Source organism: Strix aluco, chromosome 12 (assembly GCF_031877795.1).
Source record: "Strix aluco isolate bStrAlu1 chromosome 12, bStrAlu1.hap1, whole genome shotgun sequence".
Lineage (NCBI taxonomy): Eukaryota > Metazoa > Chordata > Aves > Strigiformes > Strigidae > Strix > Strix aluco.
In genome coordinates this window covers 5,800,134-5,817,806 of record NC_133942.1, presented here as the reverse complement: position 1 = coordinate 5,817,806, position 17,673 = coordinate 5,800,134, and the positions used below count along the sequence as shown (strand labels likewise).

Here is a 17,673-nt window from a genome sequence, read left to right as displayed (position 1 = left end):
ATCCCCCCCCCCCCACCTCCGCTTCCATGGATCCTGCAGATGATGGCCATTGGGGCTCCTGGGCACGGAGAGGGGGCGAAGGGACCAGAGGGGGCTGAGTCTCCACTGTGGCCTTAAACGAGGGAGAGGGAGGGAAGGAGGGGAAAAGTGATTTCTGACTTGCCATCTCTGCTGTTTGGGAGCTGTGGCGCTGAAGACACCAGCTCAAACACCGCGCTGTCCCTCTCCAGCTAACCTTGAGAGCCTGCCAGGCGGGAGCACGAATGGATTCTTCTCCAGGGACAGCTCCTCCCTGCCTTCCTCCTCCCACATGTTACTTTTTTCAGCTGGGAAAGAACTACTTTGATGTGTGTTTAGCTTCGGAAGCTGCGTCCTGAGCTGGGGTGTCCCTTTGGCCACGGATGTGGCGCAGAGGGGGACGTGTCCCTTGGGGCAGGGCGTGATGGGGACAGTTTCCTCTGCCACGCCGTGGCCTCCAGCCCCGGGCGGGGGTTTTACTTGCAGACTTGACTTTGTGCTGCCGCTTTCTGTCTCCTCCTGTCCAGGAGGGGCGTTGTGTTTTGTGCCCCCATCCTTTGCTGGGGGGGCCAGAGGAGCCTCCTCATCCAGAAATCGCCATTTTTACACCCACTTCCTTCTGTATTTTTTCCTCGCGTCTGATCTTTTCATTTAAAAACAAAACAAAAAGATAAAATTAATAATAAAATGTAAATATGCTCAAAACGCACCCGCCCCTCCTCCCGGGGGGGGGGCGTGGCTAGGGCCGAGCGGGGGGCGTGACCACGATAGGGCGGGGGGCGTGGCTTACAATGGAGGCGTGGCCAGGGCCGAGCGGGGGCGTGTCCGGGGGGCGTGGCCAGGGCCGGGGCGCGCCGGGAAGGCGGAAGGGGCCGGGCCGGGGTCGGGGCGGGCATGGCCGGGGCCGGCTGGGCCCCGCCGCGCCTGGACGAGTTCATCCTCACCGAGCGCCTCGGCGCCGGCACCTACGCCACCGTCTACAAGGCCTACAGGAAGGTAGGGCCGCGCCCGCTGCGGGTGTCCCCCTCCTGCCGCCCCCCACCGTGGCACCCCCCTTTTCAGAGCCCTCCGTGTGAGGTACCATCCCTATAGCCCCTGTATGGAACCCGCTGCCCCCAGCCGGGCACCCCCTTGCCACCTTTCCTCCCCACCCGGGACCCCGCTGCCAGGCTGGGGATGGACCCCCGAGGTTGGCTGTTCAGGTGGGGGGGTACGGGGGGGCTCCAGGGTTGGCCCCCCCTTGGCAGAGGGACACGCGTGAGGTGGTGGCCATCAAGTGCGTGAACAAGAGGAGCCTCAACCGGGCGTCGGTGGAGAACCTGCTGACGGAGATCGAGATCCTGAAGACCATCCGCCACCCGCACATCGTGGAGCTCAAGGACTTCCAGGTGGGGCTGGGGGCTTCCCGAGGGGGCACTGAGCCAGCACCCATCTGGCTAGGCTCCCAGGGTCCATCCTGGCTCCCCAGGGGTGTATCCGTGGGGGCTCCGTGCCAGCAACTGGGCAAACCAGTCGAGGCGGACCCTGCGTGGGTGGGATATGCGCTGGGACCGGCCGGGGTGGCGTGACGGGGTCCTCTTGCCTCCCAGTGGGACAGCGACCACATCTACCTGATCATGGAGTTCTGTGCCGGCGGGGACCTCTCCCGCTTCATCCGGATGCGCAGGATCCTCCCCGAGAAGGTGGCACGCATCTTCCTGCAGCAGCTCGGTAAGGGCACCCTGCCCGCTGCCCGCCCCGGCTCCGTCGGGCACCCTTCCTGGGGATTTTGGGGGGGCAGAGCTGCGGTGGTGTCCCCCCTGCCACGTGCCCGTCTGCCCACCCAGCCTGCGCCCTGAAGTTCCTCCACGACCACAACATCTCCCACCTGGACCTCAAGCCTCAGAACATCCTCCTGAGTGCCCCGGAGAACCCCCAGCTGAAGCTGGCAGGTCAGGGCAGGTCCCCACAGAGGAGCTGGGTGAGGCGGGGGGGGGGAGAAAATTCCTTCTCCTCGCCCCCCACGAGCTCTCCTCGCCCTCTCCCCCGCAGATTTCGGGTTTGCGCAGTACATGTCGCCGTGGGACGAGAAGCACGTTCTGCGGGGCTCCCCGCTCTACATGGCCCCCGAGATGGTGTGCCGCCAGCAGTACGACGCCCGCGTGGACCTGTGGTCGGTGGGCGTCATCCTTTACGGTGGGCTTTTGCTTTTATCTGCCCCAGGGCTTGGCTCGGGGTGGGTTTCCCCCTCTCCATCTCCCCTCGCCGCTTCCTTTCCCCCCTGCAGAAGCACTTTTTGGGAAGCCGCCCTTTGCCTCCCGCTCCTTCGCTGAGCTGGAGGAGAAGATCCGCAGCAACCGGGCTGTCGAGGTAACGTGGGATGGGACGGAGCTGGGTGGGTTCCCGCGGCCCATCCTGGTGCCAGGGCGATGGCAGGGCCGGGGGTCTCAGCCCCCTTCCCTCCCCAGCTGCCCAGCCGGCCCCCGCTCTCCCCGGAGTGCCGGGATCTCTTAGGACAGCTCTTGGAGAGGGACCCCGTGAAACGCATCTCCTTCGAGTGCTTCTTTGCCCACCCCTTCGTGGATATGGAGCACGTCCCCGGCCCCGAGAGCCTCTGCAAGGCGGTGAGCGGGGTGCTGGGGTGCTGGTCCTTGGGGACACAGCGGGGCCGAGCCCTGAGCACCCCCCTTGTCACCCCCAGACTGACTTGGTGGTGGAGGCGGTGAAGAAAGATCAGGAGGGGGACGCCTCCGCCGCCCTCTCCCTCTACTGCAAAGCCCTGGAGTATTTTGTACCGGCTCTGCACTGTGAGTCCTCCTGGGGGGTCTGTGGGGGTCCTGGGCGGTGCTGGGTGCATTTTGGGGGGAGGGGGCAGACAGCACCCCTGGGGAGGCCCAGTTTGCAGCCCACCCACCCCAGTGTTCAATCACTCTTCCCCCTCCCTAGATGAAAGCGATGCTCGCCGGAAAGAAGCCATCCGGACCAAGGTGAGCCAGAAATCCCTGGGGAGGCAGGGGACAGCATCCCCCTGCTCAGCAAGATGTCCCCCCTTGTCCTCTGTCCCCTGTGGTGGGGGTCCCCTCACCCCCCGCACTGTGGGCAGGTGGGGCAGTACATCTCCCGAGCAGAGGAGCTGAAGGTATTGGTCACCTCCAGCAGCAAGAACCTCCTGCAGCAAGGGAACCCGGCCAGAGAGCTCCTTAAAGGTAGCACTTTTTGGGGACACCCCCCCCCCCCCCGCTGTCAGAACAGGAAGGGGGCACCTGGTGGGGTTTTGGGGTGAAGGGTACCCCACCTCCCCATGGTGCTTCCCATTGCAGAGATGGCCAAGGACAAGCCTCGGCTCTGCGCTGCGCTGGAAATGGCTTCTGCTGCCATCGCTAAGGTGAGCCGTGGATTTGGGGGTCCCCTCTCCCCTCGAGTGGAAGGGGAAGGAGCAAACCCGGGTGGGGAGGGAGCCGGTGTATCTCCCAGCTGCAGCCCGGTCCTGGGGTCTCTTGCAGGAGGAGGAAGGCAAAGATGACGCTGACACCCTGGAGCTCTACCAGCAGAGTCTGGGGGAGCTGCTGCTCCTCCTGGCCGGTGAGTTGTGGCCGTGGTGGGTGCTGTGGGGCAGGGACGGATCCTGCGCCCGTGGCTAAGCTGAGGGCACATCCCTCTTCCCTCCGCAGCGGAGCCTGCAGGGAGGCGACGGGAACTGCTCCACGCGGAGGTGAGTGCCAGCCGTGGGACAGCGGCATGTCCCCCTTAGTGTGGCTTTGAAAGGACTTTCCTCTCTCTCCACCAGATCCAGACCCTGATGGCCCGAGCCGAGTACCTCAAAGATCAGATGAAGGTATGGCTGCTTGGGGGGGGGGGCTCTGGAGCATGCCAGGGAGGGGGTCTGCGGGATGGAAAATGATCCTCTCCCCTGGCAGATGCGGGAGGCGCAGTCCATGGGCAAGGAGGCGCTGGCGGAGCCCGTCCGGAGCAGTGAGTCCCCATCTCTGTCCCCTCTTGTCCCATCAGACAGGGTTTGGTGAAACGGGCCTGGGGAAGCGTCCCCCCGCGTGGCTGCCGTCCTGCAGTGGGGAGCGTCCCTACAGCTGCAGCAGCCACGGGGATGTTCCTGCCCGTGGGTAATCCTCACCCCACACACCCTCGGCATGGGGTCATCTGCACCCGGGTGCCCACCCTGGCTGGGTGATGAGGGTGTGTGCAGCCGAGTGAGTGTCCTCTGTCCCCCCGGCACAGGCTGTACCTTGCAGTGAGGCCCCGGAGCCGGCTGGCGGGATGCTGCTCACCGCCCTGGCACGGCCGTGCAGAGAGATGCCGTCGGCGGGGTGGAGGAAAGACGAGGCTTTTGTCCCCACTGCATCGGGGTAACGGCCTCGGGGGCTCACCCTTGGGCTCCCACGCCTGGAGAGTCCCACGGGAGGGTCCGCAGGACCATCTGCCCCTCTCCCCGGGCTCTGGCATCCACTCATTTCCCGACAGGCAGAGTCCCCTCCCAGCCCTGCCTCGACCGTCTGCTGCTGCAGCCTTGCCTGACGCGGCGGACAGGTTATTCCACTCTAATTCCCTCTGCTGCCTGTGACGGGCTGGGTATTTTTGTCCTGTCACCGGGCTCTGGCAGAATATCCCCCCTGCCAGTCGCATACGTCTCTTGCCTTTTTGCCTGGATGTTTCTTCCACCTCCCAAATTCTTCTGGGGCAGCCCTGAGCATATGCACAGCCCAGACCCACAAAACCCGGCCGGTAGCTCCAGGCTGTTGGTGGTGGCAGCGGGCAGGAGGGGGTCGGGGACGCTGCCTGCGCCTGCCCTCCGCTGTGCCTTTCTCACCCAGCAACTACCTCTCTGCGCCCACGGCCGCTCATCCAGCCTCGAGCACCCAATTGCACTGTCCCAGCCCAGCCAGCACCCTGCTGGAGCGTCAGGGTCGAGGCTTTTGCTTCCTAAACCTAAACACTGGAGTCTGACAGGTACTGACTGTGTGTGTCATTTGTGTCATGAGGTGTTAGCAGTGCTCAGCGGGGACTAACGGATTGTGCATGCTCCTCCGCGGGTCGAGTAAAACAGATGAGCAGAAATCAATCACCTTCAGGGACAGAGTCGCACGGCTGCAAACAGCGATACCTCCCCGAAGGCAGAGCCTCGGCCTCCTGCCTGCTCTGCTCCTCAGGGCTCTGACAACCTGAATATCCAAATTATATTCCCAGGAACCCCCCCCAGCCCTCCAGAAGTCACTTATCTGGGGCGGTGAGGTCTGTCTGTCCTGCAAAGCAAGGGACTTGTCTCAAAATCTACTGTATTTTAAGGGAATGTAATTTATTGTCTTTAATAAACACTTACTTTGGTTTCTCCAACTCCTCCAGTCTTGGGTTTGTGCTTTAAGACCCAAGAGGGATCTCCAGCCAAGCCTAGGACCAAGAGCCAGCCTGGGGTGCCTGGAGCCATCGAGAAGGGCTGGGGACCCCTCGTCCCTGTCCCTCTGCCCAAGACCGGAGCCGGGGAGTCCCCTCCTCCCCTCTGCCAGCACTCGCTGGGAGCGCCCTACCTCCCCGTCCTCCCTGGGGACATGAGGCAGCCAAAGCAAGGTTTGACCTTGTTTTCGCTTCAGATCTCTTTTTTTTTTTTTGTGTGTGCATGTAAAACATCAAGCAGAACAACATGAAAGATTACGTAAAATCACATTTTCTTCAATAGATTTTTATGGTGGGTGAGGAACGGCTGGGCTAGGCAGGGGGTGTAGGGGAAAGGCAGAGGGGTTGGAGCGAATGATGGGGTGATTTCTGGGGGGCCCTAGGGATGGTCTGAGCCGTGGCCCCAGCAAAGCTCCTCCTGAGACTGCCTTCCCCCCAGATGCTGCCCCGTAACGTGGTTTTTCCCCCCGCCACTGCAGCCCCAGCCTTTAGTCCTTTGCCAGCTGCTCCATTCCCAAGCTGTTGGAGAGCTTCCCGGGCAGATGTGGCAAGGCATTTTTATGTCTTTTTTTTTTTTTTATTATTATTATTATTCTGAGCAGAGATTATATCCTGAGGCTTTAAAGAGCTTTCAAAGCCCCTGCCCTCCCCCGGCCCGTGGCTAGCGCAGAGCTGCCGGGCATGGCTGAACCGGCTGGCTGCGGCAGCCGGCGCGGATAATCGCATCTGTCTTTACGCTCTGTCGAAGACGTGGCCGAATCTGGGACCTTTTGAAGCGGGGAGAAGCTCCGGCCACTCCCCTGGGGGTGATGGAGCTCGAGGTGCCCCGGCTTTGTGGCGGGGTGGATGGGAGACTTTTCTGCATCAGGGCTCGCCCAAATGTCACTGCGCAGGCTGGAGGGCGGGAGGCACGAAGCGAGCAGTCCCCAGCCCGGCAGCGTGGGGCCACCTCCGGCGGTGGCCTCTGTCACTTGGGCACGGCTTCGGCCGCAGTGGGGAGGAGCGAGCGCTGCCATGCTCCGGCCGCCTTCTCCCATCCGTGTCATGGCAAAGCCCGGTGGGGACACATGCCAAAGCGGTCCTGCCTCCCTGCAAAGGGCTTTTCCAGCCCGGCATCGCTCACGGGGCAGCTTTTGGGTCTGACTTGTCACCTGGGGAGGGACACAGGGACGGCAGATGGGTTTATCACCCTCCTTGTACCACCCCGTGGGTTACTCGGTGATGTGAGTTCACTTAATGGGCTTTAAAGAAAGAGGGTTGGGGGAAGCTGGGTCAGCGTGTGGAGCCAATCCCGGGCTCTCCCCCATGCTCTTTAATCCGGATTAATCCCACTATCTGGCCCAGCAGCACAGCGATGCTGCCATGGGATGGATGGGGCCATCCCTTCCTGCAGCAGCTTGCAAGGAGATTTAATTGCCTGCAAAAAGAAAAACAAAGCATTCAGCGGAGATCCCCCATCCTTTGATGCCGGTTCATTTGTTTCGGTGCTTTAACGACTGCTCATTTAATGCTTTCTCCACTGGGGAAACCACTCACGTCATCCCGCGCTCGCCAGCAGACAGGAGGCCTGATCCTGCAGCCGTATGCTGGGGGGTTGCTCCACGCCGGTGCAGGAGGGCAGGAGCTCTGCCCACCCACGGGGTATTTATGGATAAATTCTGCTGCTGGCAGAGATCCTCCAGCAGCCAGCAAGGGCTTGCTTGGACAAATCCACCCCAAACCTGGCCCCATAGGTGAGGGCATTATATAGGCGTTTATAGTGTAGATGAGAAAAAATAGATTTTCTTCTTTAATCTGCACTAAATCTTAGCTTTAAGGTTTTCTAGCCCGTGTGTTGATGCCCGGAGCAGTCGTATGGTGTGCAGGCAGCCGGGGTGCTCGGCTGCAGGGATGCCCGGGGACCTGGCAGTGGGGACTGCTGGCAAACGGGCTGCATGCCTCGATGGGCAGGGGACAGGCAGGAGGAGGGCTGCCTGCCCCCGCTCCCCCCACCCCAAACTCTCCTCCCCGGTACGGGCACCGGGCCAGCGACGGGAGCAGGGCTGCGGGCTCGGAGCATCCTCGGAGCTCACGACGCTTTTCCGGGAACGTTTTGCTGAGGCTTAACACATCGCGGAGCCAAGCGGGGAGAGCGCGTGCTGCTTGCTTTTCACATGCCTGGGGGTCATGGTGCCTCCTAAAATAAACCCGCCGAGCTTCACGCGGCCTTTGCGTGGCGGCACGTGGGCCGGGAGCGAGCACGGAGCACAGCCGAAGGTCCGCGGCTGGGGGAGCGGGGAAGGGGGGCAAAATAAAAGGTGGGGGAGAGGGTCCAGGCTGTGTCCTGGTGAGGTTACACTGGTTATGGGTGGGGATGAACCAAAGGGCTGCATCCCCCAGCCCCATCTCCCTCCCTCTGCTGCAGTCGGGGTCCCGCTCACCCGCAGGGTGTTTTATTGATCAGGCCTTGCCATCAGCCGGGGATTTAAAAGCCAAGGCAGGCTGGAGGGCTTGGCTTGGTCAGCGCCTGCTCTCTGCTATCCCTTTCCTGGTGGGGGATTAGATGAGCTTGGGCTGAGCCTCGTCAGGTATGATCTCCTTTCAGAGCTAAAGCTGCTTCTGCCAATCTTCCCTCTTCTTTCTCCTTTCTTGCCAGCCTCCAGTGCTGTGGGGGGCTTGGGCAGGGCTCTGCCCGGGGCAGATCTCCCTGGAGCTGCTGGTGGGTCCCTGCAGGGCTGGAGAGCAGCCTGGTCGCTGGGGCTGGAGGGTTGTGGTGATGTGTGTCCCCATGGGATGACGTGATGTGTGTCCCCGTGGGCAGAGCATCACACCTGAGCTGCGGCCAGGAGCCTGAGCTACCTCTGGCTGTCTGTCCTGCAGCCAGAGCGGTGGCTGATTTCCTCTGAGAGGTGAGACAACCTCTGACTTTGGAGGGTAGCGGGAGTTTCTCAGGACAACCTGGCCCCAGCATGGTATCACTGGGGGGCTGGGGGCAGGAACCAATCTCCTGGCTGTACCAGGGAGCTTTGCTCAGCCCAGCAGCCTCAGGCATGGCCTGGTCCAGCATCCTTGCTGTAATAATAATAATAATAATAATAATAATAATAATAATAATAATAATAATAATAGCTTCCCAGCACCTTGCCCTGCTTTTTCCCGGATGACCCACCTACCCTGCAAATGCAAATAGCAGTTAATCTGCTCCACTGGGATCTGGAGCAGTAAATTCCCAGCCTGTGCCAAGTTTTTCCAGGAAGCCTCGCTGCAGGAGCCCATCACCCACGGGGATGTCGGCAGGCCAGAGCTGCTCCGGCTTGAAGTCACACCTGTACTTATCACGGTCTCATCCCCACAGAGACATGTCCTTGCTCAGAGCAGTGCCGTGGACACCCTGCAGTGCCCATGAGACTGAGGCGGGGAGCTGGTGAGTGCTCTGAGGCTTTTTACTAAAATAGCCAAAAATCTGTGAAATCTGGGGGTTTTGTTTGCTTTTAAAGCTGGCTGCCGACAAAGAGCCGCTCATAGCATCCCTTCGGTTCGAAACATGGCAAAACACCCGACCACAACCAGGCATGATGTGTTCTTCCGGATGATGCTGCAAGAGATTCCTCCCTTGAGCTCCCCCCTGCCCTGTAGAGGGGATGCACTTGATCTCTCTACACCCCTCATACCTTGGGGCACCCCAAAACCTTTATCAGGAAAGTACTGCTCGAGGAGAGAAATAGATGCATAGACATCTCCTGGTATTTATTCCACCGGTTAAACAGTACCATGGCACGGGGACAGCATAGGAGGTGGAAAGACACTCAACTGAGCACAGCACACAACTACAGCACGGCAGAAAAGGAGGAGATTTTCCCTTATTACTTTGTTCTTCTCCTGGAAGGAACAAGGACACGAGTGGATCCCACCCCGGGAGAGGGAGGGTGTGACACTGCCACTCTGGGGAGGGGCTGTTGTGGGTTCAGATGAGCACCGAGGCGGGGGTTTGTTCCTCGCTGGCATTAATTCAGGTTTTCTCTCTCTGGTCCTCAAAACCCCCTTCCTGCTGGAATAAATGGGATCCTTCCCAGCTGGCTCCTTTGGGGGGGTCCTCAAGGAAAAAGCAGTTGGTATTTCTTGCATGGACGAGATGTCATTTCTTGTGTGACGGGTATGGGATGCAGGCTGGGGCGGGGGGGTATTTCACATTGTGCCTCATCCTTGCAAAGCAAATTGGAGCCTCCCTGTCATTTCTAGGAGGCTCGGTTGAAGTGTGTAGGCAGAGACACGGCGTATGGCCACAGCTCTGCTGGAGAGCCTTTGCCTTCCCGTGCTGATGTGGTTCAGTAACACTCCGAGGTCACTCGGGGCTTTCCTTCCCTACAACCCTCCCAGCTCTCGCTAAAGACACTCACTGCCACGGGCACAGGAGGAGGCGTTGGGGTACGGGGGGGACATGCTGGCTCTTTGCTCTAACCTCAGACCAGAGAACAAAACAAAAACCACACATCAGGGACATTTGGGTCAGGGACTTGAGGCTTCACACGGCTCAGAAGGAGGACCCGACTCACACAAGGCAAGGGTGACAACATCAGTGGGGTCCCCGCTGCAGGCAACAGCCACCGCCAGACCCTTCGCTGCATCCCCTCCCTTCTCCCCCACCGTCACGTTGACGGGGAGGGGGCATTCAGCCGCGTCACATCACGGCGCATTTCTCAGCTGATTGCTTCAGGTCCTCTAGTGTGGCCGAAGCTTTGTCTTTCAAGGAGTCAAGGTCCAGGTTCTGGATGTTGCTGAGCTGGCCGATAACCGAGTTCTTCTCTTCCTCCTCCTCGTTGTCCTGCTCGATCATCTTGGCCAGCTCTTTGGGCAGCTCCACGTCCCCTCCCACCAGCTGGATCTGGTTGTCATCCGTTTCGTTCTGAAATGGGCCAGGAGAAAGTCAGGCGGGGGATGTTGCGGGTGGGAAGAGGGTCTTCTGGAGGCACTAAAGGCACGTGCAAGGTTCACAGCAGTGTCTGCTTGGGCTTTGGGCTCTCTTCCCATTTTAAGGTCCACGTGGGTTGGTCCCTGGGGCTCACAGCCATGCTCGTGCTGCGGGTCAGACACTGACCCAGAGGGGACACGGCTCAGCAGAGCCTGGGCACACCCCAACAGACACAGCGAGAGCGGAGACGGAACCCCGAGTGTGCTAGCATCAGTATAAATTGCTTTCAGCTCGCATTAGAGTGGATGGGGAGGTTTAGGCACCCAATTAAGGTATACGTGTGCTTAATGACTGCGCCCACCGGAGATCAGGGTCAGCTCTGCGCTGGAGAGCCACGGGGAGACTGCAGGAGGCAGCCGGCTGCCAAGCGGGATCAGTGATGAGCAGAAGGAACTTGTCGAAAGATTAGAAGGGACATCTCAAGCATGAAAGCAGCAAAAGGATCGGGGGGCCAGATCTGAACAAATCCCCGTTTCCCCTGGAGAAAAAAAAAAAATCTCCATCTCTTCTTTTTTTTTTTTTGCCTTTTCTCGCTTTTGGCAGGAGAAAAATTAATTCTCCAGCTGTTTATTTCCTGGCAATAAAAGGGGTGTGAGAAGCAGTGGGGTGTGCATCCAGGCTGGCTGAACAATATCAAACAATCTGAACAATATCACTTGGCTTAGCTGACCTTCCTGAACTAATATTAGCCCAGCTCCAATTTAGAGTATTCACCACTGAGAGACTCTTGCTGAATAAAGGGTGGGCTGGGGAGAGAAGAGCTTGTGGCAATTCCAAGAATGGCTGAATTATCCCTTGATTAAATTGTTTCTAGTGAATAATTCATCAGGCGGAAATTCCAAAATAGGAGTTTAGGTAGGAAATGTCTGCCAAATAATCCGGGGAAAGGAGCTGGCTAATCCAGCTGGGAAGGTGTAACTCGGGCTCCGCTCCCAGCTACGGCGCTGAGAGTCCGGGGCGAAGGCGGCTTTCCCTCATCCAGCTGGATTTAGGGGGCAAAAGAGAGGAAGAGTGGGATCAAGCAAGGCAGAGGGGGGGTGTGATAAGTGTCGGGGGTCCCACTGTTTGGGGCTGGTGGCTTGTGGTGCTCAGGGGTGATGGGAAGGGGCCAAGATTTGGGTGGAAGGGTGCTTTTTAGGGCAACTGATTTGCACGTGGGCTTTGTAGCCCTAAACCCTGCCCAGGCAAGAGGGTCCGGTGCCCCTTCCCCTCCCTGCAGAGCAGCGGTGTTGTCTGTCCCCCCGTGACTCCATCACCAAGCCCCCCCTGAGGGCTGTGCTGGCGCTTGGCTCCCTGTGTGCCCCCCACCCTGCCCGGCACGGCCGTACCTTGGGGAGCCTGTACTTGTCTCGGAAGTGGGACCTGAACGTGGCCCTCTCCGCCTTGCGCTGGGCAAACTGGGCGTCTCTCTCCATCCTGTGAACCACGTAGGGCCGTTACCGGCAGCTGCGGCCCCCAGTCCCCGCGTTTGAGCACCTCTCCCCCCACCCCCCCAACCCGGGTACCCCCCATCTCCTCTGCAAAGTCCCAGTTCCCCAGATTTTCCTCCCCCTGCCCAGCGCAGCCTGAAAGAAGAAAACAATCCCATCTCCCAGGCGAGGAAGCGGATTAAGGGATTAGGGGGTTCATTAAACTCCCTCGCAGCCCTGCGGCCCCCAGCGCTGCCTCCCCCCAGCCTCCCATGGGTGGGACGGGGGGCTGCAGAGGGAGCACCCCGTTCCCCACCGGGATCCCCCGGTACCCGGTGCCGGTTTCACTTACTTCTCCTCCACCAGCTGCCGCTGATATTCCTCGTACTCCTCGCGGGTCATGCCCTGCGCCTCAGCCGGGGACTTCTCGCTCTCGCTCTTCTCCTCGCCGCCCAGACCACCCGTCAGGTTCTTCAGCTGCCCCCCCACCATGCTCTTCACCATGAACGCCATGGCCGCGGTCCCGGGGGGCCGGGGGAGCCCGGGGGCGGGGGGACCGGGATGCTGGGAGAACCGGGGCTAACGGGGAGATGGAGTTCTGGGGTACCGAGGAGCGGGGGAGATGGGGGTGCTGAGTTATGGGGGAGCCCGCGGGACCGGGCTAGGAGTGAGCCGGAGTACTGGGTGCCGGGAGTGGGGGGGTCCCGGGAACCGGGGTGCTGCGGGTGCGAGCTCCCGGGGCGCCGGAGCACCGGGTTGTCGAGGAGCCGGGGTCAGCAGAGCCGAGGTCGCGGGCTGCCGGGGGTGTCCGGGCTGCCGGGGCGCCGTGGCACCGAGCTCGCGGGCTGCCCGAGCACCGGGTTATGGAGGAGCCGGGATGCAGCGGAGCCGAGTTCCCGGGGGTGTCCGGGCTGCCGGGGCTCAGCGGGGCCGCGCCGCCTCGCCGCCCATGGCGGGGCCGGGCTGGCCGCGGAGCGGAGCGGAGGGCAGCGGAGCGGCGGGCGCTGCAGCACCGGGACACGGACAGCTCCGGTGTGTGCGCGGCGGCGGCGGCACCGCCTCCCGCCCGGCCCCGCCACCGCCTCCCGCCCGGCCCCGGTCCCCGCCCGGCCGAGAGGCGGAGCCGCCGCCCCCCCACCCCCCACCCCCAACCCCACGCCGGGACCACGGAGAGTCCCGCGACCCCCGGGGGGAAACTTCAGCGGGGACGGAGCCCCCGGAGCCGCCAGCCCCGCAAGCAGCGGCTCCCGGCGCAGCCCGCACGACCGGCCCCGCGGAGTGTGGGGGGGGTGAGGGCACGGTGGGGGCCGCCGTGAGCCCTGCCCGACCCCCCCCGGACACCGTGCCCCCGTCTCCTGCTGTTGGGGACAGCGATGATAGAACAGCCTGGCTGGTTTATCCCATCGAGGGGCTGCGCTGGAGCAAACCCCCAGCAACAGCTTTTTCCCTCACTCTATTCCCCATCCTTTGGGTCTGGCTGGAAGAAAAACCGGATTTCGCACTCTGTAAAAGCCATATGGACCATACACCAGTGCAACTGTTGTTTGCTGGTAGATCTAAGGGTTGGCGTGCCCAGAAGCTTGTTCCTCTCTTTCCTAGTGGTATTAATGATATTAATTGATATAAAAGCTGCACAAACACTGCCTCGCTGATGTACCAGAGCCAGCCCTGTGACCCACGCGTTCATCGGTCACCTAAATCAGGAGGCTGAGGACAGAGCAGACACTGATTTCGCTGCATAATCCCCTCGGCCCCTCCAGCTCTCCTGCCTCCCCACTCCCACTCCCACTCCTGCTATTTCCTTTGGCTGCAGCCGTATCGCAGGCCTTGGGGAGCGAGCAATTAATGGCATCAGAAACGTACCTCCCTTCCAGATGGCCAGCCTGGCTTTAACACACATTTCTCCCTTTTTTCTTCTCCACTCACAGAAAATGAGTGCGGATCCAAACCCCAATCCCGGCTTGCGGGAAATCATTTCATTTCTGAAATTTAAAGACAATCTCCGCAGATTAAAATGATGGAACAGGCATCAGGCAATAAAGTGAAAAAGGGAGGGGGAGCTGGCTCATCTTCTCTCTTCCCCCCTTGCCCAAGGTTGCACCAGGCAAAAATTTGTCTTAAAAGGAAAACTTAAAAAAAAAAATAATGCATTTTCTTGGATAATAATCCGGTCAGCAGTTAGGTGCTGCTCTTAGGGATTGGAGGCCACTTTTGGAAGTGACAAAAGGGGATTTGCCCCGGTGAAGGCTCTCTGGGGCCATGGCTAAATCCTGGAAAAGCCCCCTGAATGATGCCAGCAGTTCCCCTGAGTTCATTCGAACGTGCAAATCGTCTTTCTACACAGCCATTGGGCTGAGGGAGACCCTTCCGAGGCACCACTGGGCACAACTCCAGCGTCACCCACATCACCTCCCCCCGACTCAGATGGCCGTGTGGCTGCTGCTTGCCCTGAGTCAACACGGAGCTGTCTGCTCATGAGTCCTGCCAACTGTTTGAAGCAATGATTTTCACTTTTCACACCGATCTGCAGACCCCCTAAGAATTTTCCCACTGACAGCCCATGGAAAACACGTTTTAATCCACAGTGAGCTTTCACAACCTGCTTAGAAATAGGCTGAGAGCCCCCGGCAGACGTCCCATTGCCAACAGTGTGATCAAGTTCTGGCTGTCAGTTAGACAAGGACTGGATGAAAAGAGGGACAGAGAGAAGGAAAAACATCCCTGCTTGTGTCCCAGAGCCGCTTTGCCCTTGGATGCCGGGCAGGTTTGAGCCTTGGGTCAGTTCAGAGCAGACTTTTGACGTGGCTGGTCCTAGGAGCTTTGCTCAGGCCGGATTTCTATCTAAACATTCACTAACAGTAAGAGACTTGAAGTCAGGACCGATTTTTTCCAGCTGGGTTAGATGGGTCAGCTACCATGTAGCCTCCCTGTCTGAGAAACTAAGAGGAAACAGCTCCTGATGCGCAGAAATGCTTGGCCAAAGCAGCTGGGTGAAAATTAGCACACGATTACCGGCAGCAGCTGGGACCCAGTCACTCGTGACAGGGATGCTCACTCACCATGGACGTGCCCCACGGAGGGGGACCATGAGGTTGACCTTTGCAGCCTCTTGCAGCTCAGGGTGGTTGGGGAACTGGTTTTGTAGGGATGGAGCTAAAGGCAAAGGAGGTCTCCAGCAAGGTCTTGCAGCTGCTGGCACCTCTCCCATCCTCTTAGCTCTTTGGCCCCCTCTCTTTCCAGAAAGGCCAGTGTCCCATCTGGAGATAGAGGAGAGATGGAAATCAGAGGGTGCAGAGGGCTGGTGATCGAGCCCATGGTGATGCTTCAAGGTGGTTGATTTCCCATTTGCTTTTCTTCGGGCAGCTGAACTGTTCCTTATCCCTGAAATATATTCAAGTAAGAATGACTCATCCTTCCTCCCAGGACTCTAACCTGCAGTAATGAGATGTAAATCCTTGCTTGACCTATTATATTAGCTTATGCTATATCACACATCTCCGTGGATTAGTCGGAAGGGAGATGAAACGTCCCCCAGTAGCAGCCAGCCTCAGACAAGCCAGTGGAAGTTAAGAGGATCCTCTCTCAGCATTGACACCTGATTTGAATAGGATGCAAGTAGTTCAGTTTCCTCTGCCCTGGTGAGAAGGATCATTTCAGCTCTTCTTTCCAGGTAATGGGAGAACTGGCTTCAAAGCCACACCTGGAAGCCCTTCCCTCAACCAGAGGGATGCTCCAGAGACCCCCAAAGGGGACCAGAAATGGTCAGGATTTCCTGGAGTGTCTGGTTCTTAGAGTTGTCCTGTAGATTGTGCGTGGGAGGGGAAGGGTCTGTGACCTTGAGTTGCAATGCAGTAGCCATAAGGACGTCAAAGAGCGTGACCTGATCCTTGTCAGCCTGAAATCCAGGGGAACACAAAGGTTTAAACCTTTGAAGGCCCTGAGTAGGTGAGTTAATCCTGGAAAGACGTGTGTGTGTGCTGGAGACGTGACAAGGGAGGAAATGAGAGGCGTTGCTAAACAAAGCAGGCAGCGTCTCTGCTGGGATAAGTCAGGCTTACACTTGGCAGTTGATTGTCACTTCTTGTGATGGGGACAGACACTGCAAACACAGGGACCTCCGCGCTCAGTCCTGACCCAGAGGAGCAGAGTCACCTTTGCTAGTCCCACCTGTGGATGGGGATGTCCCAACTGGATGGGGACAGGGGTACCCTGCTGTGCCCATCGCTGCCACCCAGCCGGGGCAGCCACCTGATCCAGACATGGGGACAAGGCTCAGTGACATCCGCCCCATGACGGTGGCTTCTGGAATGGACCCAGACGCTGAGCAGAGCTACGGCCAGCGGTGGGGTGGCTCTTGCCTTGGGGACAGTGGGGGACACCTGCCCCCTTTCTTTGAGGTCTCTGACAACAAAAAAGCAATAGAGCAGCCACTGATTAAACCTCAATACTAATTAATCTCTGCTGAAGTATCTTTTTTTCCATAGAGCAGCCGATGAAAGTATGTTGTGTATCCTCCCCAGCACAATCAGCTTCTCTGTGTAAACTACTTAGCTGTAAGAAGGTAACTACGACTCCGTGACAGCTACTAAGAAGTTATTAAGAAAATGCTGAGGCGCTGAAGCACTGGGATCTGGGGCGGGGGCAGAATGCAGAGGGACCTCGGGGGAACAGCCTGGCCAGGGTCCTGACGCTGTTACGGACCACTGCAGGCTTCAGCTGTCAAAAGTTCAGGAGAAAAATATCCCGAGGTCTTGAGCATAACATCCCTACAAAGGGCAGTGGGTTCTCTTCTGCCCAGCACTCACTGGGGTAAAGGTGCCACCGTGCCATTAACATAGTGAATAAAGAAAGTTTAAGGTAAGGCTGTTGTAAATTATCAAATAAAATTACTTCCTTTCATGTTACTTGAATGTAATTAAATAAAGCTAAATGTGTCTGGAGTTTGTCTTGGCCAAGGAAGATGAAATGCAACGCAGCAGCCAGCTCTGTATGGAAATGAAATCAAAGCTCCCTTTTCATGACCCAGGGAGGCCATTTCAATGTAAAGCCTTCCTACTCCTATAGAACCAAGCCGTTACGTTCTGAAAATCTGTCATCATCACCTAAGGATGAAGAAATCCCAAAGGGTGTGTGTGTGTGTTATTACTGTTCTTATTTGATATTAAGCCTTAATTATACTCAGAGAGCGCTCTATATCGCATAGGCCGTATGTCACGTGTTGAGTCATGTAATGAGTTTTTATTATTTTGAAAATCTTGTGTTTCATGGCATCCCGAGCTCTCGTGCATCCATGCGCCTGCAGAGCAGTCCTCAGCGGGGATGTCACTGCCTCTGCTTGTGGCAGCGCAGGCTGAGCGTGAGAGGGGGCATGAAGGAAGAAGTTGCAAAGTCCTTTACAAGGTCGTGCCCGTCTCTTCTCTTTCCCAGTATTAACTAAAAAGTTTTATAATGCTAGTATTATTCTGATAGTGAATACCCTATACGGTTCTGTGTGATATATTTCCCTTAAATCTCTGTTGTGGGTACGCACACGTATATACACACATGTACGTGCACTACAAGTTATTCTGTTCAGATCCCCGCAAACCGAAGAGCATCAAAGCCCTCGCTGCCCGGGGAGGTTTAGTGCCAGCCCACGGAAAGGTTCAGGCCCTCCCCATTTGTTTCTAGGCAGGAGGAGATGTGACAGCCAGGTGCCCTGACAAACCCAGCACCTCTGGCTGGCCGTCCCCCTCCTCGCCCTGGGGTGACCTGGCAGAGCGTCCCCTGGGAGACTCCGGGTGGAACCTGGGAAGGGAAACCAGGAGGGGGATGCTGCTGAGATGTCCCCTCAATTCCCTCTGGACCCCCTCGTCTTATCACAGCGGCTGGCTGAGCACGGAGCTGCCCAGATTCATAATTTCTGAGCAGAGGATT

The 17,673-nt window shown here is 58.5% G+C and overlaps 2 protein-coding genes across 3 annotated transcripts; one reads left to right on the top strand and one right to left on the bottom strand.

Moving 5' to 3' along the window:
* The first annotated feature begins 886 nt into the window (after positions 1-886).
* Positions 887-4,517, top strand: ULK3 (unc-51 like kinase 3). 2 transcript variants are annotated; one of them, XM_074837592.1, is made up of 16 exons: positions 887-1,014; positions 1,266-1,406; positions 1,608-1,728; positions 1,845-1,949; positions 2,050-2,193; positions 2,285-2,367; positions 2,466-2,621; positions 2,699-2,804; positions 2,944-2,984; positions 3,101-3,203; positions 3,318-3,382; positions 3,501-3,579; positions 3,669-3,709; positions 3,785-3,832; positions 3,915-3,969; positions 4,231-4,517. In XM_074837592.1, the coding sequence occupies exons 1-16, from the start codon at positions 913-915 to the stop codon at positions 4,245-4,247; spliced, it is 1,407 nt and encodes a 468-aa protein (XP_074693693.1). In that variant the 5' UTR covers positions 887-912; the 3' UTR covers positions 4,248-4,517. The 2 variants fall into 2 exon arrangements, with proteins under 2 accessions (XP_074693693.1, XP_074693694.1); XM_074837593.1 differs by lacking the exon at positions 1,845-1,949.
* A 4,588-nt stretch (positions 4,518-9,105) lies between these two features.
* CPLX3 (complexin 3) lies at positions 9,106-12,822 on the bottom strand. Its single transcript, XM_074837632.1, has 3 exons — positions 12,110-12,822; positions 11,677-11,764; positions 9,106-10,282 (listed from the first exon to the last, which is right to left on the bottom strand). The coding sequence occupies exons 1-3, from the start codon at positions 12,268-12,270 to the stop codon at positions 10,058-10,060; spliced, it is 474 nt and encodes a 157-aa protein (XP_074693733.1). The 5' UTR covers positions 12,271-12,822; the 3' UTR covers positions 9,106-10,057.
* Between the last annotated feature and the right edge of the window lie 4,851 nt (positions 12,823-17,673).

Bases quoted from the DNA above. Each gene is read 5' to 3' on its own strand.
- ULK3 (XM_074837592.1), top strand. From the start codon at position 913: ATGGCCGGGGCCGGCTGGGCCCCGCCGCGCCTGGACGAGTTCATCCTC. The intron at 1,950-2,049 runs GTCAGGGCAGGT...TCTCCCCCGCAG, and splicing joins CCCCCAGCTGAAGCTGGCAG to ATTTCGGGTTTGCGCAGTAC. The intron at 3,383-3,500 runs GTGAGCCGTGGA...GGTCTCTTGCAG, and splicing joins CTTCTGCTGCCATCGCTAAG to GAGGAGGAAGGCAAAGATGA.
- CPLX3 (XM_074837632.1), bottom strand. From the start codon at position 12,270: ATGGCGTTCATGGTGAAGAGCATGGTGGGGGGGCAGCTGAAGAACCTG. The intron at 11,765-12,109 runs GTAAGTGAAACC...CGTGGTTCACAG, and splicing joins CGGCAGCTGGTGGAGGAGAA to GATGGAGAGAGACGCCCAGT. The intron at 10,283-11,676 runs GTACGGCCGTGC...GGCCCATTTCAG, and splicing joins ACAAGTACAGGCTCCCCAAG to AACGAAACGGATGACAACCA.